This window comes from Malus domestica, chromosome 05 (assembly GCF_042453785.1).
Source record: "Malus domestica chromosome 05, GDT2T_hap1".
NCBI classification, from domain to species: Eukaryota; Viridiplantae; Streptophyta; class Magnoliopsida; order Rosales; family Rosaceae; genus Malus; species Malus domestica.
Genome location: NC_091665.1, coordinates 23,762,488 through 23,788,448, shown reverse-complemented (window position 1 = coordinate 23,788,448; position 25,961 = coordinate 23,762,488). Strand labels below are relative to the sequence as shown.

The window sequence follows — 25,961 nt, the reverse complement described above, 5'->3', positions numbered from 1 at the left end:
GCTTCTGATGTCGACACGTGTCGCGCTGTGATTGGCCACCTGGTTGGAGGGAAACTCTTCTGGGTCCTGGACGGTATAACGTTGACTGGTGCTCAGTAGTTTCAGGATTGGTCAAGTATGGTATAAACAATGCTCCCCTATGTTCCAGAGTGAGGGAAACTCCTCGGTTGGGGACTTGCAAGATCCAAGCCACTGAGTAATCACGAAACTTCTAAGTATCGAAGTGTGGTATCATTTTCACTTGCCTTATCTATCTCATATGTAGATGTGACATCTTCTCTGGAAGTACTTTTCCTCCATCCAGGGGTGGTATCTTTAACCGATGAAGATGCACAAGGTAATGTATCAATTTCACTTGAAGCTTACTTGTAGTTTCGGGCTTGGTCAAGTGTGATACAAACCCTATAGTAGGAGTCCCCCAAGTCGCCGAGCTAGGAGATTTGCCAAATGAGGTAACAGACAAGGTAAGCATCAGACTTCCAAGCAAGCAACCTGGATCGGAGGTTTAACTTCGGCTTCCGGTTGGTTGTTCTCTTTCTCCTTGTATCGTAAACAGCAACAAGGATAAGGAGAAGCAAATGGAGAAGAGATGATATGAGATATTTTTGTTTTTGAAAAAGTAACTTTCCACAGACTTATTCTTGAACTGGGCTGAAGGGTTTTCTAGTTTCCTCAAGAGTATAAGGCTGACTCAAGAATTTGAGGGTCAAAACAAGTCCATCAAATCTAGAGTACGTTCGACCCTGATGATATGAGATACTTTTGCTGTTGACAAAGTAATGGATGTATCAGCACATGTTCTGTTACGTTTGTCTCCACATGCTTCCTTGTATCCTTCTCACTTGCCCTATCTGTTCCTCAGGGAGATGTGGTATCTTCTCTGGAAGCATATGATGTTGAAGATGAGTACTCAAGAGCAATGCCAGGTAGTAATTAGGCAAGGGGTTCCAGGCAGTCAGCTCCTGACTGGAAGCTTGATAACAAGTGCTAACTGATTGCTCTATTTCTCCTTGTCTTGCAGGTAAGAACAAGACCAAAGGAAAAGACAGGGAAAAAGCATGATATGGGATACTCTTGCTTTTAGCCCTGATGATATGAGATACTCTTGCTCTGGTGTGGCTTGTTTGCAGAGGTATTATCGGGAGGAAAAAAAGATGAGTATTTCGAGAGACTCTGCTGAAAGGGCCCTCTCGATGTGAAGAAAAGTTGAGCATTTTTTTTTATTTGTAAGTCTTCCTGGCTGTGGAAGATGGAGGTCGACATATATAGGAGTCTCCCTAACAACAAGTAGTAGTGCTATTCCTTTACCTTTCTTGGTCATAACAATGTAGTAGGAGCTGCAAGCTTCATGTATTTTAACTTTGTCAAAGCATTTTGAAAAAGTGGTTTGTGGTATCTGGAAAGTTGATGTGGCGTGTTAAGATTGCAGATAAGCTTTATCCAAGGAAATCTGGCTCTCGAAGTTCGGAAAGCGGTGCCTCTTCAGTTTTCGAACAAGCAATCTTGTCGGCGATCTGGCTCTCGAGATTCAGAGAACGGTAACTCTTTGATTTTTGAGAAAGCAATCATGTTGGGAGTCTGACTCTTGAGATTCGAAGAGCAGTGTCTCTTCGATTTTTGAGAAAGTAATCATGTTGGGAGTCTGGCTCTCGAGATTCGGAGGGCGATGCCTCTTCAATTTTTTAGCACGTAATCCTGTTGGGAGTCTGGCTCTCGAGATTCGGAGAGCGGTGCCTCTTCGATTTTTGAGAAAACAATCCTGTTGGGAGTCTGACTCTTGAGATTCGGAGAGCAGTGTCTCTTCGATTTTTTAGAAAGTAATCTTGTTAGGAGTTTGGCTCTTGAGATTCGGAGGGCGGTGCCTCTTCGATTTTTTAGCATGTAATCCTGTTGGGAGTCTGGCTCTCGAGATTCAGAGAGCAGTGCCTCTTCGATTTTTGAACAAGTAATCATGTTAGCAATGTTTTCTCAAATGTGAGTAAAGGTTGGGCATTTTTTCCAGTCTGCCTTGCCACGAAGCATGGAGGTTAACACACATTGGGACTTTCTAGTTATCAAGTAGTGGTGTTGTTCCTTTACCCTTGTGGGTAATAGTAGGGTAGCTGGACCTTCAAAATTTATGTGTTTAACCTTTGTCAGAGATCTTTGGCAAAGTTATCTGTGGTACCCAAGGAGCTGATGTTGAGTGTGGAAAGTGGTGCCTCTTCAGAATCCGGAGAGTGGTGCCTCTTCGATTTTTGAACCAACGGCCTTGTTGCCCTTTCTTTTATAAGGGCACTAATTGTGTGCAAGAAGTACATTCAGAGAGTTATTGCTTGTAGGAATTTTCCCCTTACTTCAGAGATTTATTGCACCTCATTTCTTCTTCATCATTTCTGAGAATGTCTCGCACATCCAACCGTCATTTTGACTTGAACTTTGGTGAAGAAGCAGCCATGCCTTCTCAACACAACATATGGCGCCCATCCTTCTTATCCCCTACTGGTCCTCTTACCGTTAGGGACTCTGTGATGAAGAACGATATGACCACTGCGGTGGTGGCCAGGAACCTTCTCACTCCCAAAGATAACAGACTACTTTCCAAACGGTTTGATGAGTTAGCTGTTAAGGATTCTCTGGCTCTCAGTGTTCAGTGTGCAGGTTCTGTGTCTAATATAGCCCAATGCCTATTTGCTCGAACCCGCCAAGTTGAATCATTGGCGGATGAAGTGATAAGTCTCAAATAGGAGATCAAAGGGTTCAAGCATGAGAATAAACAGTTGCACAGGCTCGCACATGGCTATGCTACAAACATGAAGAGGAAGCTCGACCAGCTGCAGGAATATGATGGTCAAATTTAACTTGATCATCAAAGGTTTGTGGGTTTGTTCCAAAGGCATTTATTGCCTTCGTCTTTTGGGGCTGTACCGCGTAATGAAGCTCCAAATGATCAACCTTCGGTGCCTCCTCCTTTTGGGGTTCTGCCTAGTACTGAGGCTCCGAATAATCACCCTCTGGTGCTTCCTCTTTCTGGGGCTCTGCCGACTGCTAAGACTTCTCCTGAGCAACCTTTGTGAAGGCTCCCTCTTGTTTGTTTATTTTGATTCATATATATGTACATATTTGTAACTTATCGGAGATATCAATAAACAAACTTTGCTTCATTTCAACGTATTATGTTAAATACACCAAGGCCTTCTTCACTAAATTCTTTGAATTTTTCCTTTTGTTGAAGCTTGTATGTTGAAGCTTTGTGAGTGAAGCATGTAGGTTGAGGTAGTGCTCCCTTAAATTCCCGAGTGAGGAAAACTTCTCGTTTGGAAACTTGAAAAATCCAAGTCACTGAGTGGTCGTGAGACTTCCGAGTATCAAGGTGCAGTAGCATATGGTAGGAGTCCCCAAGTCTCCGGTTGAGGGAGTTGACGAATGAGGCATTTCCTTTCTAAGTGGTAGCCCAAAACTCCTTCATATATATTTGTTATGAAAGTTGTTAGGCCCAAAGAAGAGGAGGCCTACGCAATTTTTTTTTCGATTTTTTTTTTTCAAATTTTCAAATTTCTGAATTTCTGAATTTTTGAATTTTCGAATTTTCGACAAAAATATATATGTATATATATATATATATATATATATTTTTTTTTAAAGCTTTGTAGGTGAAACTTTGGTGTTGAAGATTTGTAGGTGAAGCTTTGTTGGGTACCATGAATTGATTTTGCTTCACACTATCTTGATCAAGATAGTGTGAAGCTTTTGTAGGTGAAGTTTTTTGTGTTGAAGCTTTGTAGGTGAAGCTTTTGTGGTGGGTGAAGCTGGGTGAAGCTTTTGTTGGTGAAGCTATTGTTGGTGAAGCTTTTATGGGTGAAGCTTTTGTGGTGAGGGAAGCTTTGGTGGGTGAAGCTGTTGTTGGTGAAACTTTTATGGGTGAAGTTTTTATGGTGGGGGAAGCTTTTGTGGGTGAAGTTGTTGTTGGTGAAACTTTTATGGGTGAAGCTTTTGTAGGTGAAGCTTTTGTGGTGGGTGAAGCTTTTGTGGGTAAAGCTTTTATGGTGGATGAAGCTTTTGTGGTGGATGAAGCTTTTGTGGGTGAAGCTTTTGTGGGTGAAACTATTGTGGGTGAAGCTTTTGTAGTTGAAGCTTTGGAGTTGAAGCTTTGTAGGTGAAGTTTTAGAGTTGAAGCTTTTGTTGGGTACCATGAATTGATTTTGCTTCACACTATCTTGATAGTGTGAAGCTTTTTGAGAATTTGTAGTTATCCTTCATTGATGAAGCTTTTGTTGGTGAAGCTTTGGAGTTGAAGCTTTTGTTGGGTACCATGAATTGATTTTGCTTCACACTATCTTGATCAAGATAGTGTGAAGCTTTTGAGAATTTGTAGTTGTCCTCCATTGATGAAGCTTTTGTTGGTGAAGCTTTGTTGGGTACCACGAATTGATTTGGCTTCACACTATCTTGATCAAGATAATATGAAGCTTTTGAGAATTTTTTGTTGTCCTCCATTGATAAAGCTTTGTTGAATTTCCTTTTTTTTTTTGAAACTAGAAATTTGAAAATGTGGGAGAGACAACATATACAAATTTTGCTTCCACACTGTTGAGCAAAAGATTGTGATGCAAGTCACACCTTGTAGTAGTCGAAGGTTTGGATGAACCATATAAATTGAATTTGCTTCGAACAGTCTTGAATTTGCTTTGAAGGTTTGAAAACTATAGTTGCCCTCCATTGATGAAGCTTTTGTTGGCACCATAAATTGGTTTTGTTTCACACTGTCTTGATCAAGAGTGTTTGAAGCTTTTGAGAATTGTGGTTGCCCTCCATTAATGAAGCTCTTGTTGGCACGATAAATTGGTTTTGCTTCACACTGTCTTGATCAAAAGTGTGTGAAGCTTTTGAGAATTGTGGTTGAACTCCTTTGATGAAGCTCTTGTTTGCACCATAAATTGGTTTTGCTTCACACTGTCTTGATCAAGAGTGTGAAGCTTTTGAGAATTGTGGTTGCCCTCCATTGATCAAGCTCTTGTTAGCACCATAAATTGGTTTTGCTTCACACTGTCTTGATCAAGAGTGTGTGAAGCTTTTGAGAATTGTGGTTGAACTCCTTTGATGAAGCTCTTGTTGGCACCATAAATTGGTTTTGCTTCACATTGTCTTGATCAAGAGTATGTGAAGCTTTTGAGAATTGTGGTTTCCTTTCATTGATGAAGCTCTTGTTGGCACCATAAATTGGTTTTGCTTCACATGGTCTTGATCAAGAGTATGTGAAGCTTTTGAGAATTGCGGTTGCCCTCCATTGATGAAGCTCTTGTTATCACCATAAATTGGTTTTGCTTCACACTGTCTTGATCAAGAGTGAATGAAACTTTTGAGAATTGTGGTTAAACTCCTTTGATGAAGCTCTTGTTGGCACCATAAATTGGTTTTGCTTCACACTGTCTTGATCAAGAGTGTGTGAAGCTTTCTACGAGTTGTAGTGTTTGCATTGTTACAGAGAGGAAATGTTTGAAGCAGATGCAAAAGTGCTGAATAGCTTGATCTTCGTATGCCATGCACTGAAGTTGTTGTTGGCTTGCAATAAGACTTTGTTGGTGACTATAACTCTTGTTAGGCATAAGTGCTTCCCTAGTTGAGTTGTTAAGCTTGAGGGTTTTTTATTATTTGTGAATGCTAGGAGTTCACATGTACAAGTTGTACCACTCGTCTTCTGGTAGGTGGAATGAATGGTGAGTTGCTTTCATCACTTGGTTGGTGGTATGAAGATGAGTTCCTTCTTCACCTGGTTGGTGGCATGAGTGGCAAGTTGCCAAAAGATATTAGAGTACGAGTTGTACATTTCATCACCTGGTTGGTGGCACGAAGATGAGTTCCTTCTTCACCTGGTTGGTGGCATGAATGGCAAGTTGCCAAATGATATTAGAGTACGGGTTGTACATTTCACCACCTGGTTGGTGGCATGAAGATGAGTTCCTTCTTCACCTGGTTGGTGGCATGAGTGGCAAGTTGCCAAATGATGTTAGAATACGGGTTGTACATTTCATCACCTTGTTGGTGGCATGAAGATGAGTTCCTTCTTCACATTTTATCACCTGGTTGGTGAGAATAAGGGCAAGGTGTCAAGGCACTTGTAGCAAGTGTCGAAGACACAAAGTATGTTGAACCCTTTTGAAGCACAGTTGGCTTATGTTTGGATGTGTTGGAATGTATGATGTTTATGTATGAATGTGTTGGAATGTATAATGTTTATGTATGCATGTCTTGGAATGTATGATGTTTATGTTGATTGATATAAGTGATGCTTATGAATGTTTTGCTATGCATGAAGGGATCCATGCTTTTGATATGTGAACCATATTAGTTGTAACACTTAGTATCACATACTTTGTGTCAAAGTATGTATGTTGAAGCTCTGAGTTGGAGTATAAGGGTAGGTCAGCGTAGACCAAGTGTTCTAGTGCTAGGAACGCAAAAAACTCAGAAGAAGTCGTCTGAATTTCCTCTTCTTTAAATATTTGTCGAATGACTTGTGTGACAAAAGATCTCAAGTGGTTGAGAGTCAAAACATTTGTAATGTGTATGCCTTCTTATAATAGCATTTCCTTCAGTACCTAGTCCTTCACTTTGAAAGAGGGAGGCTTGGCCTCATCGTCATAATAGTCGACGGTACGTTCACCCCTGGTTGTCTTGATACGAACTTTTATCCCTCTTGTTATAATAGGCTTGCTGAGAGTAAAAATCATTCCTCTTACCAAGAGACAGATACGTTTGGTGACTTAGCGAGTAGCTAAATGAGGCACGAGATGATGCAATGGGTGTCTGAATGGCCAAGATCTCCTCACTTGGTAGAACTTGACTTCCACTTCCCACTTGTTGATAGGGGTTAACCATATGGGGGTTCCCTTGGTATTTCCTTGCTTCGGCGGAAGCGTGGTTGTAAGCATGTTCCATCACCTCATAGTAAGTCTTCCAAGTGTTGGCATTGATCATGTACTTGAAGAAACAATCACGTAGGCCTGCCGTGAAGGCCTTGAGGGCAGTCTTGTCATCTGCCTCAGCGCAGCGAAAATACTCATGGCTGAAGCGACCGGCATACTCTCGTAGTGACTCGTCCGGCTTCTGGCGAATAGTGCACAAGTCATCTATAAAATGCAAGCAATCAGTCTAGAAGATGTGTTGATAAACAAATAGTTTCCTCAGTTCCTCAAATGAGTCTACTGTCTTAGGTGGAAGACAACAATACCAGTTTAGAGCTCCGCCAGAGAGGGTGGAAGGGAAAAGAAGACATCACTCTTCATCAGTGTGCATCTGATATGCCATGGTGGACTCAAAGAGGTTAAGGTGTTCAATTGGGTCCTCCCTTCCAGTATATAGTTGTAAACCAAGCTTTTGTTTTGTCTTCGCTTGAAGGGGTGTCGAGGATCCTCCTGTGAGAGGGCCAGGCCTGGGTTAGTTCCAGTCAGGTATCTTGGTCTGACGTTCGGCCTTCAACTTGTTTACTTCTTCAAGGAGCTGTAGGACAAGAGGGTCCTGAGTGGAGCCTTGTAATACTGGAATTTTCTTTCGTAAGTCTCCATTGCCTCTTGGAAGTGGGAAAGTTTGAGCAAGGGCGTGTGGTTTTTTCTTGGACTCGCCGTACTAAATTCTAGGGCAAGTTTGTCGGAAGAGTCCCATGTACCTTCATGTTCTTCTGGGACCTGTTGTTCCTTCCCTAGATTGGCAGTAGGCCTGGGTCGTGGGAGGGGACCGAGTCTTTCAGAAACCATTGGGTCATTGATCTTCGAGCATATGTGAAGGGGATTCTCTCGACGTTCTTTAGGAAGTCTCGGCAGTCACGATAAACGGTTTTCGATCATTCCAACCCTTATGCAAGGAGATGTCTTCCTCCATTTCTCCTGCTTCGGGTCGAAGCATCTTGGTTGAGAGAAGTCTCATGTTGATCATTGTTTTGATGATTAGCTCGTTCCTCATTAGGGATACCCATGTCAAATGGAAGTGACCTTCCGTGTTGGGGGGTACCCAGATGATGGTTGATATCCACAGGGGCAACGAGCTCGCGTGTTTGAGTATGCCTAATTTCGTGGAGCGTCTCAAAGAGCTCCTCATACTGCTCCTGGAGGACCTCATTCTTCATTGCTATCTTGTTGTTCTGAGCTTCTAGCTTATCGACTTTAACTTGAAGAGCAACACTTTTTCCTTCCTTCTTTCGTTGCTTCGCACTAGGTGCAAGAAAGGTGTCATTCTGTGTGATGTGGCTTCCTTCGCTCCCCATGTTGGAGAGGGATGCCTGGTCAAAAGAGAGTGTACGAATGGTGAAAACCAGCTTGGCAAAGCTAAAGAGAGTGGGAATAGTGTCATTCCCACATACGGCGCCAAATGTTGATGCACAAAATCAGTGGGGACTTTGGTACAACATAAAGTATTAAGTTTGTGACATTCGCTAGATTGCTCCGGTCACTAGTGTGGATAAGTATGTAAATGGATAGAGACAGGGAAGCAAACACAAGATGTACGTGGTTCAACCAGATTGGCTACGTCCATGGAGTAGAGGAGTTCTCATTAATTGTGAAGAGTTTACACAAGTACATAGGTTCAAGCTCTCCTTTAGTGAGTACTAGTGAATGATTTAGTACAAATGACATTAGAAAATATTGTGAGAGAATTATCTGTATTTATAGAAGAGAGTTTCTAGTTTCATTCTGACATTGACACGTGTCGTGTTGTGATTGGCTTCTGATGTTGACACGTGTCGCGCTATGATTGGCTTTTGATGTCGATACGTGTCGCGCTGTGATTGGCCTCCTGGTTAGAGGGAAACTCTTATGGGTCCTGGACAGTATAACGTTGACTAGTGCTCAGTAGTTTCGGGATTGATGAAGTATGGTACAAACAGAATTATAATGGCGGAGTGATGTTTTTTGGTTTTGGGTTTGTTTTTAAGGAAAACTAATGAAAAGGGCTTGAAAACTTTGAGTTTTAATGATAAGGACAAAATAAAAGGTAAAGTGAATAGTATCAGGATTGACTTTTTAGTGTAAAAATGTGATTTTTCGTTAAAGTGAACAGTACCGTGTGCTTTTTGTTAAAGTTCCCTTGTTTTTATGGTAGAATTTTAAAGGCGGAGTGATGGTAGAATTTTAATGGTGGATTGATGGTTGTTGGGTTTTTTATTTTTTTCTGTGTGTTTTGGTTGGATTGGAAAGACAGATTGGGAGACGGTGGAATTTTAATGGCGGAGTGATGGCTGTTGGGTTTTTTATTTTTTCTATTTGTTTTGGTTGGATTGGAAAGACAAAAATTGGGAGATGGTGGAATTTTAATGGCTGAGCGATGATTGTTGGGTTTTTTATTTTTTCTATTTGTTTTGGTTGGATTGTAAGGACAGAAATTGGGAGAGATGGAGGAGGAGAGAGAGGATGGGGTGAGAGAACGTCTAGTCTCATCTAGTGTTTCACCAAATAATAGATTAATATTAAAAGTATGGATGATAATTCAAACCATTAAATTTGATAATCGTGGATAACCGCTTGAATGAAACAGATTTAAGAATGAAAATTTGGTTATATTTCGGATATGGGAAAAAATTGAAAATATTATTAGGATATGGTTATAGAGATCCTTGATCCATATCCGCTCACGAAACTAACCCGAATAATAGATATTATATATAAGATAATATAGTATTGTATAATATATATATATATATATATATGTGTGTGTGTATATTTACCGAACCCATTAACTTGAGAATTAGAAAAATTGCATTTTGTGAGAAAGTTCAAAAGTTTTGAATCAAAACCAATAAGAATCCAAGGTGCTTATGGGCCGGATCTCTTTCACCAAGTCCACTTATCCGGACCATTGAAATTTGAACCAACGACTACAAACAGATGACCCTTTAAAAGTTATAATAACTTTAGCCGTTAGATCAAATTTCAATGGTTCAGATGAGTTGACTTGGTAGACTTGATGAAAGGGATCCGAAGAGGATCCCTTTCCTATAGGAGAGATCAAACATAAGCCAACATCATCAATGTATCTATTATTATAATGACGAAATTAGTATGTATCATATTATAATACCTCAATTGAACGAATATAATTTTAGTATTGACGAAGATAGATATAACCATTAACCGTTGGGGAATTCATTACACGGTGGGTATGGTTATGGATAATCGCTGATGGTTAATTTGCGGTTATGAATATAATTAATTTTCATAGTTATGAGGATAGATATAACATTTTGGTGCTAACCAATCCAATTTTATTCCTATTGTCCAAGTTCATTTAGCCCACCAAACGAACCCTAAGATTTTGAGTCCCCCTCTCAACGAGAAATTATTGAACAATAATGTCACTAAAACTAAAACTTATTTGCGGGAGAGAATCTCTCCTAATCTAATTAAAGTCATTCTATGTAATAATTTTGGATTTGTTGTACATTTTCTCACACAAGTCATTATATTCTTAATTGGCACAAATAATTAGCCACACCCTTGGTTTGTATTTTTCAAATAGGCCAAGCTGCTAGTAAAAAGAGGTCACTAATTGTGACACAATTACCTTATTATTGTAATTATACGTAGCTAACTGTTAAATTGTAAGAGTGACATAAAGCTTTACTTTTTATGATATACAACCTAGTTGCTACGCACTGCTAATTCCAATCCAATACTTACAAAGACTCCAAAAAACATATCACGAGTCTTCCGTACGCGGTTGGGTGCCAAGTCTAATCCCCTCAATAAGTTCTTAAGTAGTTTAAACATGAACTTATGTAGACTAAACATGAACTTATGTTACTCATTCATATTGGCATTGGGTGATGAGTTTATATTTTATATGTGACATTAATACATTAAAACATGATATATCATGACTCAACTAGGCCAATTCATCTAGTTAGTGAGTGTACTTAGTTGCCCCTGTCTACCTGTATTGCTACGCATGAAACTTACTAACAATTTTGATATTCTCCTTAAGCGTCACTACTACAAAGATAAGATGTCTGACAAAATGTTTCAAAGAGACTGATGTATGGTAACTAGCAACAAGAGAAGCGGACTACATCTTTACCCTTTAAAAAAAAAAATTGAATCCACCACTAACACTACGTGATGATGTTACGAGTAACAACAAATATCATGACCATGTTCTTCTCCACATAAAAAACAAGAATGAATTCACGGTTGGAATGTTTGATGCGTCCATGAACTAATGGCCATCACATGAAGCTCTCACTCTCACACAAACATGTGACCAGCCCACGGACTCCTCAGTGTCCCTTCGGGCACTGTAACCCTTGTGACCTCCACCTCCTCATTTTTAACTACATTCTTTTATTTGAACCTTCCATTATTTTGGATAATATTTTACCTAAAAATAAAGGAAGTGGTCCAATATAAACTCTTCTTACTTATAAATTAAACCCATAACCTCAAATTTTCATATTCCATTCTAAGACCATCTCCAATGGTTGGGCTAAAAACCAAATATTTTAGCCTAGAAACAGTTTTTCTGCACCAACCGTTCTAGCCTAAAATTTTAGCCCGGGATTATTAAAGAATAAACTTAGGCTTTTTTTTTTGTTAAATTAAATTTTCAAAAAAATATGTAGACTATCGTAAATTAATTTTATGAACATTTTAATCTAAAAAAATTTAAATTCCGATAAATATTGAAAAATTTAAATTCTGATTTCTGGGCTAAATTGCGGAGGGACTCTAGCCTTAGGTTAGCATTTAGCATTTAGCCCAAATTTTCCTCTTGGGTTGGAGTGGGTTTGGGGGGAAATTTTGAGGGGTAATTTGGCTTTTAGCCCACCATTGGAGTTGGTCTAACAAAAAGAGTAATATATTGGGCGGGTTTGCATATGTTTTTCTTTACGTGTGTTTAGTGAGTTATTTTTGTATATGCGTATCAAAATGTGACTTGGAAGAAACATAAATGACACTAACTCAAAAAGGAGCGAAGCAGTATCCTTTATAAAATCCGTTTCAGATTTGCAGTAGTAGAACATTACACAACTCAGCCTCCAACCTCCAAGCAAAAATGGAAGACACAAATATCACATTTAGCTTCCTATTGTTCTTCTTTCTCCTCATGGGCTCCTCCTCCTTCGTTGTTTCATTTGGTTCGCTCTTCTTCCCCCTTCCTCTCTCATTTCGTCTGGTTTTTCAACAATGCAGAGATGTCCAATTTTCACATGTTACTATTTTTTTTTTTTACTGTTTTTCCACATTGCAGACGGCCCACTGTATGATCCTACTGCTTACACTGAGGTAAAAGATAAATGCGAACAAATTATATGTGGGAATTGTGTTTTCATCACCCGGATCATTTGTTTTGTTTGGGCAGTGTAAGTTGCAGCCGGAGGAGCCTCTGTACGGCGGCGGAATCATCGTTGATCAGTTGGGAACCACTGCAAGTAGTGGAGTTTATTCACCATCGTTCATACTGCACAATCTCACCCAGGGCACCATTTACTGTTTCTCCAGTTGGGTTTCTCAACTTTTTACCCTTCTCGTTAATTATCTATTCATTTTTCGTTAATTTAGGGTAAAAAATTGGAGGAGAAAGAAAAAAAGATTCCGTTGCCGGGACTTGAACCCGGGTCTCTCGGGTGAGAGCCGAGTATCCTGACCAACTAGACTACAACGGATTGCTGTTATGCTTGTCTTGTTCAATTTATTTCTTAATATAATAGATGGGCCATGCGCAGGCTGGGCTAAGCTTAACTAGGCATTAGGTCTAAACAAAATTACCCAGAAACACCAAAGCCCAGCCCAGCCCATTGTGTCTAAAAAAACCGACAAAAGCAAGCATAAGCGTTATAGGAATAAAACTCAGGTAACCCTGATTCTTGAACTTGCATAAACCAGTGTCGAAGGCTTGAGGTCACTTGTAGATCGCTTAAAGTCCTTTGCATAAGGAAAACAAAATCCCTCACACACGCGTGACTGCACTGCACTAAACGGGAATTGAATCTACGATATCTAATGACATTAGGCTCATATGGTCTGGGCTTAATCCAACAGGTTGGGTCAAGATAGAGGGTGAGGGCTCAGGTCTCATAAGGGCAAGACTACAGACAGAAAATGAAATATATAACTGTGTAGGAACTGCTTTGGCTAAGCATGGATGCTGGTCATTTCTCAAGGGTGGCTTTGTCCTAACCTCGCCATCCCAATTATCCATCTTATTCTTTCAGGTAATTTTTCCTTCTCAATAATTCTCACTACTTATCTTTTACTGCCCCCCAAAAGTTTCAAAATTTAATGTAAATTTTTAATATTTTTGTTTCGATTGTATATAGAATGCAGATGACAGTGCTGTAAACATAGAAATTGCCAGCTCTTCTTTGCAGCCATTTAGTGTTCAACAATGGAATGCATATCAGGAATATATGATCAACACCGTAAGTATATATATTTTCATTTGATTTGGATCTCTGGTTAATTTAACTATGAAAGACTGAAAGTTGTTAATTTTGTGTAATATTTTCTTTGTTTTTCAATAGAAACGGAAGCGTGCCGTGACGGTTCATGTCTCAGATATGCAGGGAAAGAGGCTGCAAGGAGCGGCAATTGACGTAGAGCAAGTCTCCAAGGATTTCCCATTTGGATCTGCAATTGCAAAGACCATTCTAGGCAATCTGCCCTATCAGGTTAGGATGCAGTCCATACTCAGAAAAACTTGCGTGGATATTTCATGTAGGACAGAGTATGGCAGCGGAATTTAAATAATTTAGCGGAAGCAAAAACACATTAAACTCATCTTAAAACAATGGTAAAGGATAATTGGAATCACTAGCCACCACTTTTGTTCTGCATCATTATGCTATCGTGTGACATTGTTGAGCGGCAGAACAGTTCAGTTAAAAGATGACATGCACTTAAGAAATAATTTTGATCGTCAAATTTAACCAATGTTATCTTAATTTTAAATGAATTGTTCTGATACTCAACACTGTTACATGACAATAATTGACCGATGTAAGTTTCTCTCATACAATTGAGCCTTACGCTTGAAAGAATTGCCCTTTATGCAAAAACCAATCTTATAAGCAACATGACAACAACGAGAATGCTAAGCTAAGAATAGATATTTTGTGTTCAGGAAATAAAAATTTTGATCCTATCATTTAACTAGACTGTTATGTCACTCATCATTGTCACGTGACATGAACAACCTAACATAAATTTTTCTCGTAAAATCAAGTCTTATGTTGTTTATGCAATGCATCAACATAATCACATTGAGAATGCTAGCTAAGAACAAAATTTAAAATCCAGAATTGGTTCGCAAAACGATTCAATGCCGCGGTGTTTGAGAACGAACTCAAGTGGTACGCAACGGAACCTGAACAGGGCAAAACCAACTACACCGTTCCAGATCAAATGCTGCAATTTGTGCGTGCCAACCGACTCATTGCTAGAGGTCACAACATATTCTGGGAAGATCCCAAATACACGCCGCCATGGGTTCAAAACCTCACCGGCAGCGAGCTGCATTTGGCGGTGAACTCACGAATCCAAAGCCTAATGAGCAAGTACAGAGAAGAGTTCGTCCATTGGGACGTCAGCAATGAAATGCTTCACTTTGATTTCTATGAGCAGAAGCTTGGCCCCAATGCCACATTGCATTTCTTCGAGACGGCACACAAATCTGACCCTTTGGCAACCCTTTTCATGAATGATTTTAATGTGCTGGAGACTTGCAGCGATGTAAATTCGACCGTTGATTCCTACATTTCAAGGTTGAGGGAGCTTAGGCATGGTGGAGCATTGATGGATGGGATTGGACTAGAGGGTCATTTTACAGTACCAAACCTCCCTCTAATGAGAGCAAACCTTGACAAGTTGGCCACATTAGGCCTTCCCATTTGGCTCACAGAGGTTGATATCAGCAGCACTCTAGACAAAGAAACACAGGTAAATAAGTTACACATAGGAACAGAAACTACGGTAGGACTGCCTGATTAGGATAGCTCTCACACCAGAAGCGATCAACGTCCCATGCTTTTGTGAGAGTGTCATACATATGACGAGGTTGGGTGTTCCTACTCAAGTTTTTCTCTACATAAAGGGCACGAAAAACTACGTGGAGTTGTTCCAACCACTTGCCTAGTTACAAAATGACATGTGTTCAAGTTTAATGTTCGGGTTTTAAGCGAAGCATTTGGCTCGACAGAAACAATCTCATGTAAAATTATTTTCTACTCCCGGACTAACCTACTATATTTTCTGTTGTTGTGTATAGGCAATTTATCTAGAACAAGTTTTACGAGAAGGCTTCTCACATCCATTGGTGAATGGGATAATGCTTTGGACTGCATTGCATCCTAATGGGTGCTACCAAATGTGCCTAACAGACGATAACCTTCAAAACCTACCTGCTGGTGATGTGGTGGACAAACTCTTGAAAGAATGGCAAACTGGGGAGGTAGAGGGCCAGACAGATGAGCATGGATCATACAGCTTCTATGGTTTCTTGGGTGAATATAGAGTAAGTATCAAGTATGGCAATAGGACTTCAAGCTCAACATTCTCACTGTGCCAAGGTGAAGAAACCAGACATGTTAGCATTCAATTGTGATACAATTGGATATCATATTCGAATGAACCTTGTAATCCTAAGAAAATAGGTTTTTTAGCTTACTAATTTGTTGATGCACAAAACCGGGAGGTCTTGGAACAACGTAATTCTGACTGTGAATCTGCAAGAAAGTAAAAAACACAAGATGTATCATGGTTCACCCCAATATTTGGGCTACGTCCACATTGATATTGTTTGTATTTCTCTCTAATTGTATGTATGGGTTATAAGGGTGAGGGGGAGTCCCCCAGAGAAAGAGAGAGTTTGGGAGAGTTTGTGAGGGTATTGCCCTCTGTTAGGTTCACCGAGTCCGATTTGTGAAGGGGGAGGAGTCCCCTTTTATAGAATAAGGGGCTTCTCCTTTTACATAATTATAGGCTAGGTAATAAGACCCAATGTGCCAAAGTCTGAGGCCCAATATGTGTGGTACCAACATAATTCTTTAATTCCAATTAGTAAGAGGGATCTTGAACTAAGAAATAGATTCTAGAAGCTAAAAAAGGGTACTAAAAAATTAACGATACTTCTTTATCTTTTGAATTGTTCTACCAGATCGGTCGCTCATGACATTTGGTCTCTACCTCGACCTGATGATAAAATGGGTTATAAATTCTGTCTCGCTAGGACATGTATTTCTATTACTAGGAAATTCAGAAATGAAGTAGTTAATGGTGGAGTTACCATTTGTAGTGACAAATCTTGTATGTGTTCCTAAGAAAAGGAAGCTGTCCATTTTTGGGGTCTCTTAGGGGTGTGGAAATACATAAGAAAAGGTATAATGACAGACCGAAAGGCTTGACTAGAAGGAATCGACGGAGAAGTTTTGTGTTATATATGATTCAAACTTAGGTGCAAAGCGGACAACATTATTTTATGATGAACTTGGCTACGCCCGTATCTCCTAACTATATAGAGATTTAGTTTCAGCAAAAAAGTAGAAAATCCACAATTTAATAAGGAAAATATATAATTTTGTATACAAATGGTTTTAGATAACCTACCATATGACCCTCTGAACTTTTACTCAAGTTAAATTTGTCATCCTAAATGTGAGATGTAGACTACATAGGGGGGACAATATTCTGCATATTAAAGCAACACCAAAAGAATTTAAGATGGGCAAGAGAAATGCTAAGAAGATTCTCTCAAAAGTCAGATTCTTTATGAACTCTCCGCCACCTCATCTTTTTTGCACAATTCCCATGCCAATATTATAAAACATTATATCAAAAACATGAGATGGTGGAGACTCTCACTTTAGAGAGTCTCCTTAGCATTTCTCGAAGGGCAATTAAGGATTCTAAATTCTTTAGAACCTCAGGCGTTAATGTTCTTCTACACGGTTAGAATTATTAAGTAAACTACAGATTGACTCCTTGAATACTACTCCAGTTAAAATTGACCTTCCGAACTACTTTTTGATAACTTAACCTCCTATACTATTTGAAATAAGAAAATTAACTCCTCACTGTCAAAGTCGATGAAATTTCATCTACTTTGCCGTCAAATACTGGCACGGTTTTACCCTCAAGAGTTAATTATGTGCTAGTATTTGACAGTAAAATAGATTGAATTTCATCGAATTTGACGGTGAGGGGTTAATTGACTAATTTAAAATAATTCAGGGAGTTAATGTACCAAAAAAATAGGGAAACTTTAAAGAAAAGCTCTCGGTACTGTTCATTTTAACGAAAAATCACATTCTTACTCTAAAAAGTCAATCCTGATACTATTCACTTGCAACACATTTTTGTCATTTCCATTAATTTTCCTAAAAAATAGTCCAAATGATCAATTTTAACTGGAATAATAACTCACGAGATCAAATGACAGCTTACTAGGCCTGGCAATTCCTGACACGATCCAATAACCCGACACGACACGACACGAAATTAACAGGTGTTTGAGTCGACGCGATAACGAATCGGGTGTTATCGGGTAACCCGATAAGCACCTGTTAAGATAACGGGTTGATTCGGGTATACATGTGGGTAACACGATACACGATAAGCAGAATATTAATTTAATAATTTTATAACCCTAAAAAATACTATAATAATTATATATATTAATTTCACAATTTTATAACCCTACAAAGTTTAAAACTATAATAATTATATATATATATATTAAATTAACTATAATAATTATATATACTATAATAATTATACCCCCAAAATATTAACTTTAAATAATTATAATAATTATATATACTATAATAATTATACCCCCAAAATATTAACTATAATAATTATATACATATATATATATATTAAGTTTTAAATTAAATTTATACCCCTAAAAACTATAATAATTATACATACAAAATAAATAGATTTAAATCTACATAATATATATATATATATATATATATATATATATATATATATATATACACCATTGTACTTGATGGGATACAAGAAACTAATTTCAACGATCCAACCGTTAAACTTGTTTGTATATGCTTAGAGATTGCATCAGCAAAAAATCGCAAAAAACAAACATTCAGAGATCAAGTAACGGTACAAAACTTTATGACGGTTATAAAATAAAAAATCACGATTTAACGGTTATTTTAACTCCGATTTTGATGATTTTTTACAGCTACACTCGTTGACCCTATATGAATACAATGAATGAATTCGATTTTCAATTTAAAATATTTACACTAAATCTTATATTATACTTAATGAAAGTATAAATAAACTCCAAATGTTAGTGAATCTATCGTTTTTATGAGATACAAATTCTATGAAACTAATTTCAACGATCCAACCGTCAAACTTGTTTGTATATGCTTCGAGATCGCATACGCCAAAAATCACAAAAAATAAACATTCAGAGATCAAGTAATGAGACAAAACTTTTCGACGGTTATAAAACAAAATATCACCATTTAACGGTTATTTTAACTCCGATTTTGATGATTTTTTACAACTACACTCCTTGACCCTATACGAATACAATGAATGAATTTGATCATCAATTTAAAATATTTACACAAGTGGATACCACAAAATCTTATGTTATACTTAATGAAAGTATAAATAAACTCTAATTGTTAGTGAATCTATCGTTTTGATGAGATACGAATTCTATGAAACTAATTTTAACGATCCAACCATCAAACTTGTTTGTATATGCTTCGAGATCGCATACGCCAAAAATCACAAAAAACAAACATTCAGAGATAAAGAAATGAGACAAAACTTTTCGACGGTTATAAAACAAAAAATCACGATTTAATAGTTATTTAACTCCGATTTTGATGATTTTTTACAACTACACTCCTTGACCCTATAAAAATACAATGAATGAATTTGATCGTCAATTTAAAATATTTACACAAGTGGATACCACAAAATATTATGTTATACTTAATGAAAGTATAAATAAACTCTAAGTGTTAGTGAATCTATCGTTTTGATGGGATACAAATTCTATGAAACTAATTTTAACAATCCAACCATCAAACTTGTTTGTATATGCTTCGAGATCGCATACACCAAAAATCACAAAAAACAAACATTCAGAGATCGAGAAATGAGACAAAACTTTTCGACGGTTATAAAACAAAAAATCACGATTTAACGGTTATTTTAACTTCGATTTTGATGATTTTTTACAACTACACTCCTTGACCCTATACAAATGTAATGAATGAATTTGATCATCAATTTAAAATATTTACACAAGTGGATACCACAAAATCTTATGGTATACTTAATGAAAGTATAAATAAACTAAGTGTTAGTGAATCTATTGTTTTGATGGGATATGAATTCTATGAAACTAATTTTAACGATCTAACCGTCAAACTTGTTTGTATATGCTTTGAGATCGCATACGCCAAAAATCACAAAAAAACAAACATTCAGAGATCAAGTAATGAGACAACTTTTCAACGGTTATAAAACAAAATATCACGATTTAACGGTTATTTTAACTCTGATTTTGATGATTTTTTACAACTACACTCCTTGACCCTATACGAATACAATGAATGAATTTGATCGTCAATTTAAAATATTTACACAAGTGGATACCACAAAATCTTATGTTATACTTAATGAAAATATAAATAAACTCTAAGTGTTAGTGAATCTATCGTTTTGATGGGATACAAATTCTATGAAACTAATTTTAACGATCCAACCGTCAAACTTGTTTCTATATGCTTCGAGATCGCATACGCCAAAAATCACAAAAAACAAACATTCAGAGATCAAGAAATGAGACAAAATTTTCGACAGTTATAAAACAAAAAATCACGATTTAACGGTTATTTTAACTCCGATTTTGATGATTTTTTACAACTACACTCCTTGACCCTATACGAATACAATGAATAAATTTGATCGTCAATTTAAAATATTTACATAAGTGGATACCACAAAATCTTATGTTATACTTAATGAAAATATAAATAAATTTTAAGTGTTAGTAAATCTATCGTTTTGATGGGATACGAATTCTATGAAACTAATTTTAACGATCCAACCGTCAAACTTGTATTTTATTAGGCTCTTATTTTCGAGTGTAGATGTAGTACTTAAATGGCAAATATGTTTTAATGTTTTGAAGTAATATTTATGTGGTAATGTGTGGTATGTGTAAATTTAAGAAAAAAATATATTTTTCTTAACGGGTCGGGTCACTTTACCCCGTTGGGTAAAGTGACCCGACCTGTTAAGGACCCGTTAAGATAACAGGTGTGACACGACACGACCCGTTAAGATAACAGGTGTTATACGAAAATAACACAAACATGACAGACACGACCCGTTTACCAGACCCACAGCTTACCCAATAATTCTAACTAAGTAGAAGAACATTAACTCCTGAGGCTGTGAAGAATTCAGAATCCGTAGTTGCCCATCTTAGATTCGTCTGGTGCTGTTGCTTTAATCTGCAGAAATTGTCCCCCTGTGTAGCTTGTATCTCACATTTACTCCACACCAACTTCTTTACTACTTTTCTAAGATGCCATGATTCCCAGCAGACTAACCTTTTGATACTTGTGTAACAATTGCAATTAGGCCAAATTGGCGAATCTGCTTTCTGAAGTTAAGTCAGTTTGTCGACAAAAGTAGCACACGAGTGACAAATGTGACGGATAATACAAACTTTTTGTAAGTATGAAAACACCTCATATGTGACCAAAACATGTATATTTTGCTGAAAAATTCATAAAAAATGCGAATGTTAAAACTACATGCATCAAATTAGAACTTCGCCCGAACTACATTGGCCCAAAATTATAGTTTGAACTTGTAATTATGCACTCAAACAAAAAATAATAATATAATAATGTTAGTGCATCCTACACAAACAATGGTTAGGATATAATTGAAGGGTCATTATTGTTTGAGAAAAACTTGTCCAGGCACCAAGAGGGATCATTAGAATGCAATAAATTGAGGATATGATTCTGGTGGGAAGGGAAGGACCCACATTTTACTCAAGGTGTGTGATATCTACACATCCTTTTTTATTTCTCATACACCTCTCTAATTTTCGACCGTCGGATCGGATGAATTGAAGAAGATCAACGAACAGAAATTAACAAAGGGTGTGTGAGAAGTAAAATGAGGTATGTATATAGCACATCCCTTTACTTAATGGAGAAACTGCTTAATACTATAGCATTATGAGTCCCCATGTTCATTGAAATCTATAGCATTATAAGTCCCCATGTTCATTGAAATCTGATAGGCTGTAGATCAACACACGCCACCTTGAGTAACTTCCGTTAGCACATAAATAGTTTGTAACTCAAGTGGTTAAAATCATTTATATTGTCATCTTTGGTTTTCTCTGCTTGATATCACTTGTATCAGAAGAAATGACGAAAAAACTTCGATTAGGACTAATTAAGTTGTCCGCTTACGCCAGTTTAAATAATCACTAAGCAATTTTGCTAAGATTGGTCCAAAAAGTGGTTATGAAAATTTTCAAAGGTGGGCCAAAAAGAGCCTATATTCTCATCTCAACAATGTCAACATCATGTTCCTTTTATGCAAATTTTCGGAAGAAAAGTTGATGGTCTATGATTACATCAAACATTAGAAGGTAGCTAATGATGTCATTTGCACAAATCTATCACTTTTGCTCCAAATCCCTCTTTATTTTAGTTGTAAAGATTTGTTTTGCATTTGTTCTTGGGTCCCCAAAACCCACTGACGATTAGGTTATTGCCCTTTGAAAATCCGACCTACGACTTCAACCCCAATGCACTATCTCACCAAACAAATTAATAACATGGAAATAACTTATAGGGTTTCGTACCACCTCATGTTTATAACACTCATTGTATGAACGCAACGTGGTATGAAAATTTGTCATACATAAGTTTTGCTCGATATTGAGTAGGAATGAGTGAGCCAAAACACGAGTTCTAAACTCAGTATAACTCCCATGAACACGACATATTTTCTGATCTTGTAATTGCACGTATTCAAAATTTACTTCAACACGTCTTGTCCCAAAAATATGAACCTTGAAGGCTTGAACTCTCACAAGTCGTAGGAAAAAGAAAAAAAAAATAGAGAGAGATTAAACATAAACTTGAAATGCCCGCAAAGTGGTGCCTCTCAAACGGAAAGCAGCCTACAGTTTTACTCACGCATTCGATTATACACTTCCTTTTCAAGAGAAACCTTCACAAGCCACACACAAATTCTCTTTCTTTTGATACAAAATCAAAGCAGAAACAAAACGCAAAAACAAAAAGGCAGTCGAAGACCAAAAGAACGGTTTTCAATCCTCATTTGTTGCTTTAATAAGTACATAGCGGCAGAACCTTCAGAGTTCAGTCAAGGTTTAAGCGGGAAAGAAAAAGGGCACTTACTACTACATGAAGGTCTTGAACTACACCTCGGAACACCAGTGTGACATTCCAGACTAAATACATGATGCTAATATTTTAATTTTTTCACGTAGCATTGCATAATTAATTTGATTCGAAATGTTAACCTATTCGGGAATCTCCGGATCTACGCTTATTTTCAACTCCCTAAAGCATTTTGTCGCTTACTACGCCCTTCCTTGTCTATGGGTACCTAGGAATCCAACCAGTTCCTCGTTAGAACCTCGCCCTTAACTTTTTTTTATAGGCTATGTCATCCCCTAAGGTGCTGCTGAATGGAGGGATATTTTTAAGATCTTTGAATGATCGATATATCATGGCATAGATCGAACTGCTTTTGAGAGACTGACACTTTAGCATTCTTGTTTGACATATGTGCTCACTGCGGAAAAAAAGGGTAAAAGAGAAGGAAAATGAACAACTTTTTCTGATGTGTATGTTACACAATGATATTTGGAGGGAACGTTGATGGATTTTACAATCTTGATGAATCTGACAGCGTTTCTTACCAAAGGCAAAACTCCGGTGACCACTTAAACACTCAAAACCTCGTGAAGAATTTACATTGAGGACCAACAAGCCAAGGAATCATAGAGTCGGAGGAAAACTTCCCATTGTCTTACATTTATGGTCACGTGCTATTCACATGGATCAAATGTTCGACACTCGTCCCATGGTGCATGAAAGTCAAGGGCTACAGGTAGAGATAGGACAAGAGGATAAATAAAGCTGCTGAGGCAGTGAGTGAGTGTAGAGTGGGGAGAGGTACTGCCCTAGGTGAGTCTCCCATGGCCAAACCGGCTAACCATGACCCATCTGCCAGCATTGCTTCACCAGCCCCCGTGCCGGAACCTGCCCCAGTACCCGTACCCGCACCCGTACCAGAACCAGACACTGCACCGCCTAAGCCGGCACCGGAATTCGAATAAGTAAACCCGGGATCCGACCCGGCGGTAGCAGCCCCTTGTGATGGTGTTGCTGTCATTGGTGTTGTTGAATCTCTAGAAGATTTCTGACTGCATACCCACATGATCAAATGTTAGAAGAAACCATATAAAACCAGCTAATTAATCAGAAACCCTACAAAGTGACAGTCCAAAGTGATGAAAATAATACATAATCACATGCAAGAGCAATCTTACCAACCTAAATTAATTAAATAAAAACCCAAATATTATAAATAAAATACTCCAAAACTTAATCAAACATTAAAAAGAGAATATTTGGCAACATGGCATTGGCAATTAGCCATTAAACCACCCACAACAAAATGAAAATCACAAAAAGAGATAATATTAGATCATATTTATATTTTAATTTTTCAAGGAATAATCTTTAGCTTGTTGGGATTTTATAACATGTCAAAATTTATAAGGTCTCGTATTTGAATTCAGCTCATAAAAATTTAAATGTAAATCCTTGAATGATGAAATACGTTCAACAAAAGTTTGTGAAGCAATAAAGCAAAAGCATATAGCTTTAATCTTTTTACCTTGGAGAAGAGGGGCAAAACGTCACCGTATAATCAGCACCGGTGCACGTAAACGTACTCGTAGCATCGTCGTAGGCGTAGCTATATGACTTGGGGCACGCCGCCTTAAACATCTGCGAGTAAACCGACGGGCTACAAGTGTTGGGTGTAGCATACGCGCCGCTGCAACAGTATTCGGGAGTTCCAAACGCCTCGCACGCGCTCTTACACGCGTCGCCATCGCCAACCCTCAACTCGGTCGGACACATCCTGTTCAGATCCGTGGAGCACCCGGTCGAAGCGCACTGACCCGACCCGCCAGTCCCTTCGACGAAAACGGGCAAGTTGTACCCGTCTACTAGGCTGACGTCGTAGAAGTCCTGACCGCCGGTACCAAGAGTGAACTCGGCTAGCGTCGCAGGCGGGGCGGCTCCGGCTCCATTGCATTCCACCTGGCCGGAGCCACAATCGCCGGTGGTGCAGGACCCGGAACCGGATCCGTCAAAACTGCAGCCTGTTCGGGCCCAGAAACGACCTGACCAGCCGGTCGGGGCTTGGAATGTGCGGGCTGTTTGTTGGGGGAGCTCGAATCCGGTAGAGTCGAGCGTAGGACTGTTCGCATTTGCGAGAATCCCGGGCCATACTGTGTAGTCGCATCTGTTGACGAATGTGAATGTCGTCGCTAAAACACCTGAAACACAAAATACATAGGAGAGAGAGAAAGTTGTGAACTTGTTAGTGAAAATGTGAGTTTTGACAGAGACCCGGATGAAACTACGGAAAACCCATGAAAGCAGAGAAGCTGAGAGAGTGGAAGTTTGGAGCTTTACCTGTGGAAGCCATGGCAAGTAAGAGAAGAAGGCTGAAAGTGAATGAAGGTGAAGATGTAAAGAAGCGATCCATGTGGAGTGACTTATGATTTTTTTCTGAGTTGGGACCTCTTTCTAAAACAGGGAGGAGGTGGAGAGTGGGAATGAGCAGCGGCGGCCTGTGAGGGAGGATGGCGGTGATGTGGGAGGCTTTGGGAGTGAGGACAATGCAGGGGTTTAGGGAGGGGGGAGAGAGAGAGAGAGAGAGAGAGAGAGAGAGAGCGAGTGATTGGAGGAAGGAAGGGAGCGCTTGCGAGGGGATGGCGAATGGGGTTCAATATGACAGCTAAAACGACAATGTTATTATGGGGGACTGAGCATGAGGGACACAAATCAACTATAAAACAGTAGCTAACTAGCTATGCAGTCTCTCTCACGGTCTGACCCTTTATGTTTCCTTTTTTCTTTTCCTCAAGATTATGACGAACAATATTATACTGATTATTTAGGGAAAGAAAATAGAGTACATTTTTTTTTTCTTTTTCTTTTTTTCAAACAGGATTACTTCCATAAAAATTAGTACAAGGTCCAAAAAGATCTATCTAAATAACAACAAATAAAGTAACATGTTCAAGCAAAAAGAGAGCTACAACCCAAAATATAATGAGAGATCCACACAAATTTAGACTTGAAAGCGGCAAAAACAAACAACAAAAAAAACCTAATCTCATCCAGCATAAACCAAATTACCGCCGCCATCCTCCGAGGAAACCAAACTCCAAACCGAGAAAGTGGATAACGAATTCAAGTCTCCTTCACGAACCCCTGCAAATATATCCAAACATAGTACCTTATATATAGAAAGTGAGGCTAAGGGGTTATGTAAAATACCCATATTGTGGTGGACGCCCCGGAATACTTGGCCTCGATGAGAATCCGACATGTCAGTTGTGGGAAGGGAGGTGAGGGAGGAAAGTGGATTTGATTTCCAATGTGTGATTGGAGCATGCAAATCCGAACACGGGATCCAGTGGGGATGGAATAACACCGCTAAGACCATCTCCAACTCTTGGATTAAAACCTAAAAATTTTAACTCAGAAAATTTAGGTTTTAATCCAAAAACACTTTTTTCTGCTCCAACCTTTTGGGCTAAATTTTTTGTGAAATTCCGTTCCTGGATTTCACTATTATAATCTACGTATTTGTGTTATTGAGAATTTATATTATTTTTCGGGAATTTATATT

General features: G+C 38.4%; 2 protein-coding genes and 1 non-coding gene across 4 annotated transcripts; 1 reads left to right on the top strand and 2 right to left on the bottom strand.

The window, feature by feature from the left end:
• The first annotated feature begins 11,931 nt into the window (after nucleotides 1-11,931).
• On the top strand, nucleotides 11,932-15,733 carry LOC103436256 (endo-1,4-beta-xylanase 1). Of its 2 annotated transcripts, XM_008374678.4 has the most exons (8): nucleotides 11,932-12,103; nucleotides 12,217-12,251; nucleotides 12,328-12,466; nucleotides 13,008-13,180; nucleotides 13,286-13,387; nucleotides 13,490-13,636; nucleotides 14,265-14,903; nucleotides 15,232-15,733. In XM_008374678.4, exons 1-8 carry the CDS (start codon nucleotides 12,022-12,024, stop codon nucleotides 15,565-15,567), a joined length of 1,653 nt encoding a protein of 550 aa, XP_008372900.3. In that variant the 5' UTR covers nucleotides 11,932-12,021; the 3' UTR covers nucleotides 15,568-15,733. The 2 variants fall into 2 exon arrangements, with proteins under 2 accessions (XP_008372900.3, XP_028958026.2); XM_029102193.2 differs by lacking the exons at nucleotides 11,932-12,103; nucleotides 12,217-12,251; nucleotides 12,328-12,466 and having other exon boundaries at nucleotides 13,116-13,180; nucleotides 13,324-13,387.
• On the bottom strand, nucleotides 12,559-12,631 carry TRNAE-CUC (transfer RNA glutamic acid (anticodon CUC)). Its single transcript has one exon. It is a non-coding gene; the product is annotated as a tRNA-Glu (tRNA).
• A 7,124-nt stretch (nucleotides 15,734-22,857) lies between the features above and the next one.
• LOC103436255 (thaumatin-like protein 1) lies at nucleotides 22,858-25,544 on the bottom strand. The gene is made up of 3 exons (XM_008374677.4): nucleotides 24,737-25,544; nucleotides 23,928-24,597; nucleotides 22,858-23,451 (listed from the first exon to the last, which is right to left on the bottom strand). The coding sequence occupies exons 1-3, from the start codon at nucleotides 24,807-24,809 to the stop codon at nucleotides 23,130-23,132; spliced, it is 1,065 nt and encodes a 354-aa protein (XP_008372899.1). The 5' UTR covers nucleotides 24,810-25,544; the 3' UTR covers nucleotides 22,858-23,129.
• Nucleotides 25,545-25,961: the final 417 nt, after the last annotated feature.

Excerpts from the sequence above, each read along its gene's own strand:
- LOC103436255 (XM_008374677.4), bottom strand. The coding sequence starts at position 24,809 with ATGGATCGCTTCTTTACATCTTCACCTTCATTCACTTTCAGCCTTCTT. Across the intron at positions 24,598-24,736 it reads ACTTGCCATGGCTTCCACAG|GTGTTTTAGCGACGACATTC; the intron begins GTAAAGCTCCAA and ends TTTGTGTTTCAG. Across the intron at positions 23,452-23,927 it reads TTTTGCCCCTCTTCTCCAAG|TCAGAAATCTTCTAGAGATT; the intron begins GTAAAAAGATTA and ends GTGGGTATGCAG.
- LOC103436256 (XM_008374678.4), top strand. The coding sequence starts at position 12,022 with ATGGAAGACACAAATATCACATTTAGCTTCCTATTGTTCTTCTTTCTC. Across the intron at positions 13,388-13,489 it reads AGGAATATATGATCAACACC|AAACGGAAGCGTGCCGTGAC; the intron begins GTAAGTATATAT and ends GTTTTTCAATAG. Across the intron at positions 13,637-14,264 it reads TAGGCAATCTGCCCTATCAG|AATTGGTTCGCAAAACGATT; the intron begins GTTAGGATGCAG and ends TTTAAAATCCAG.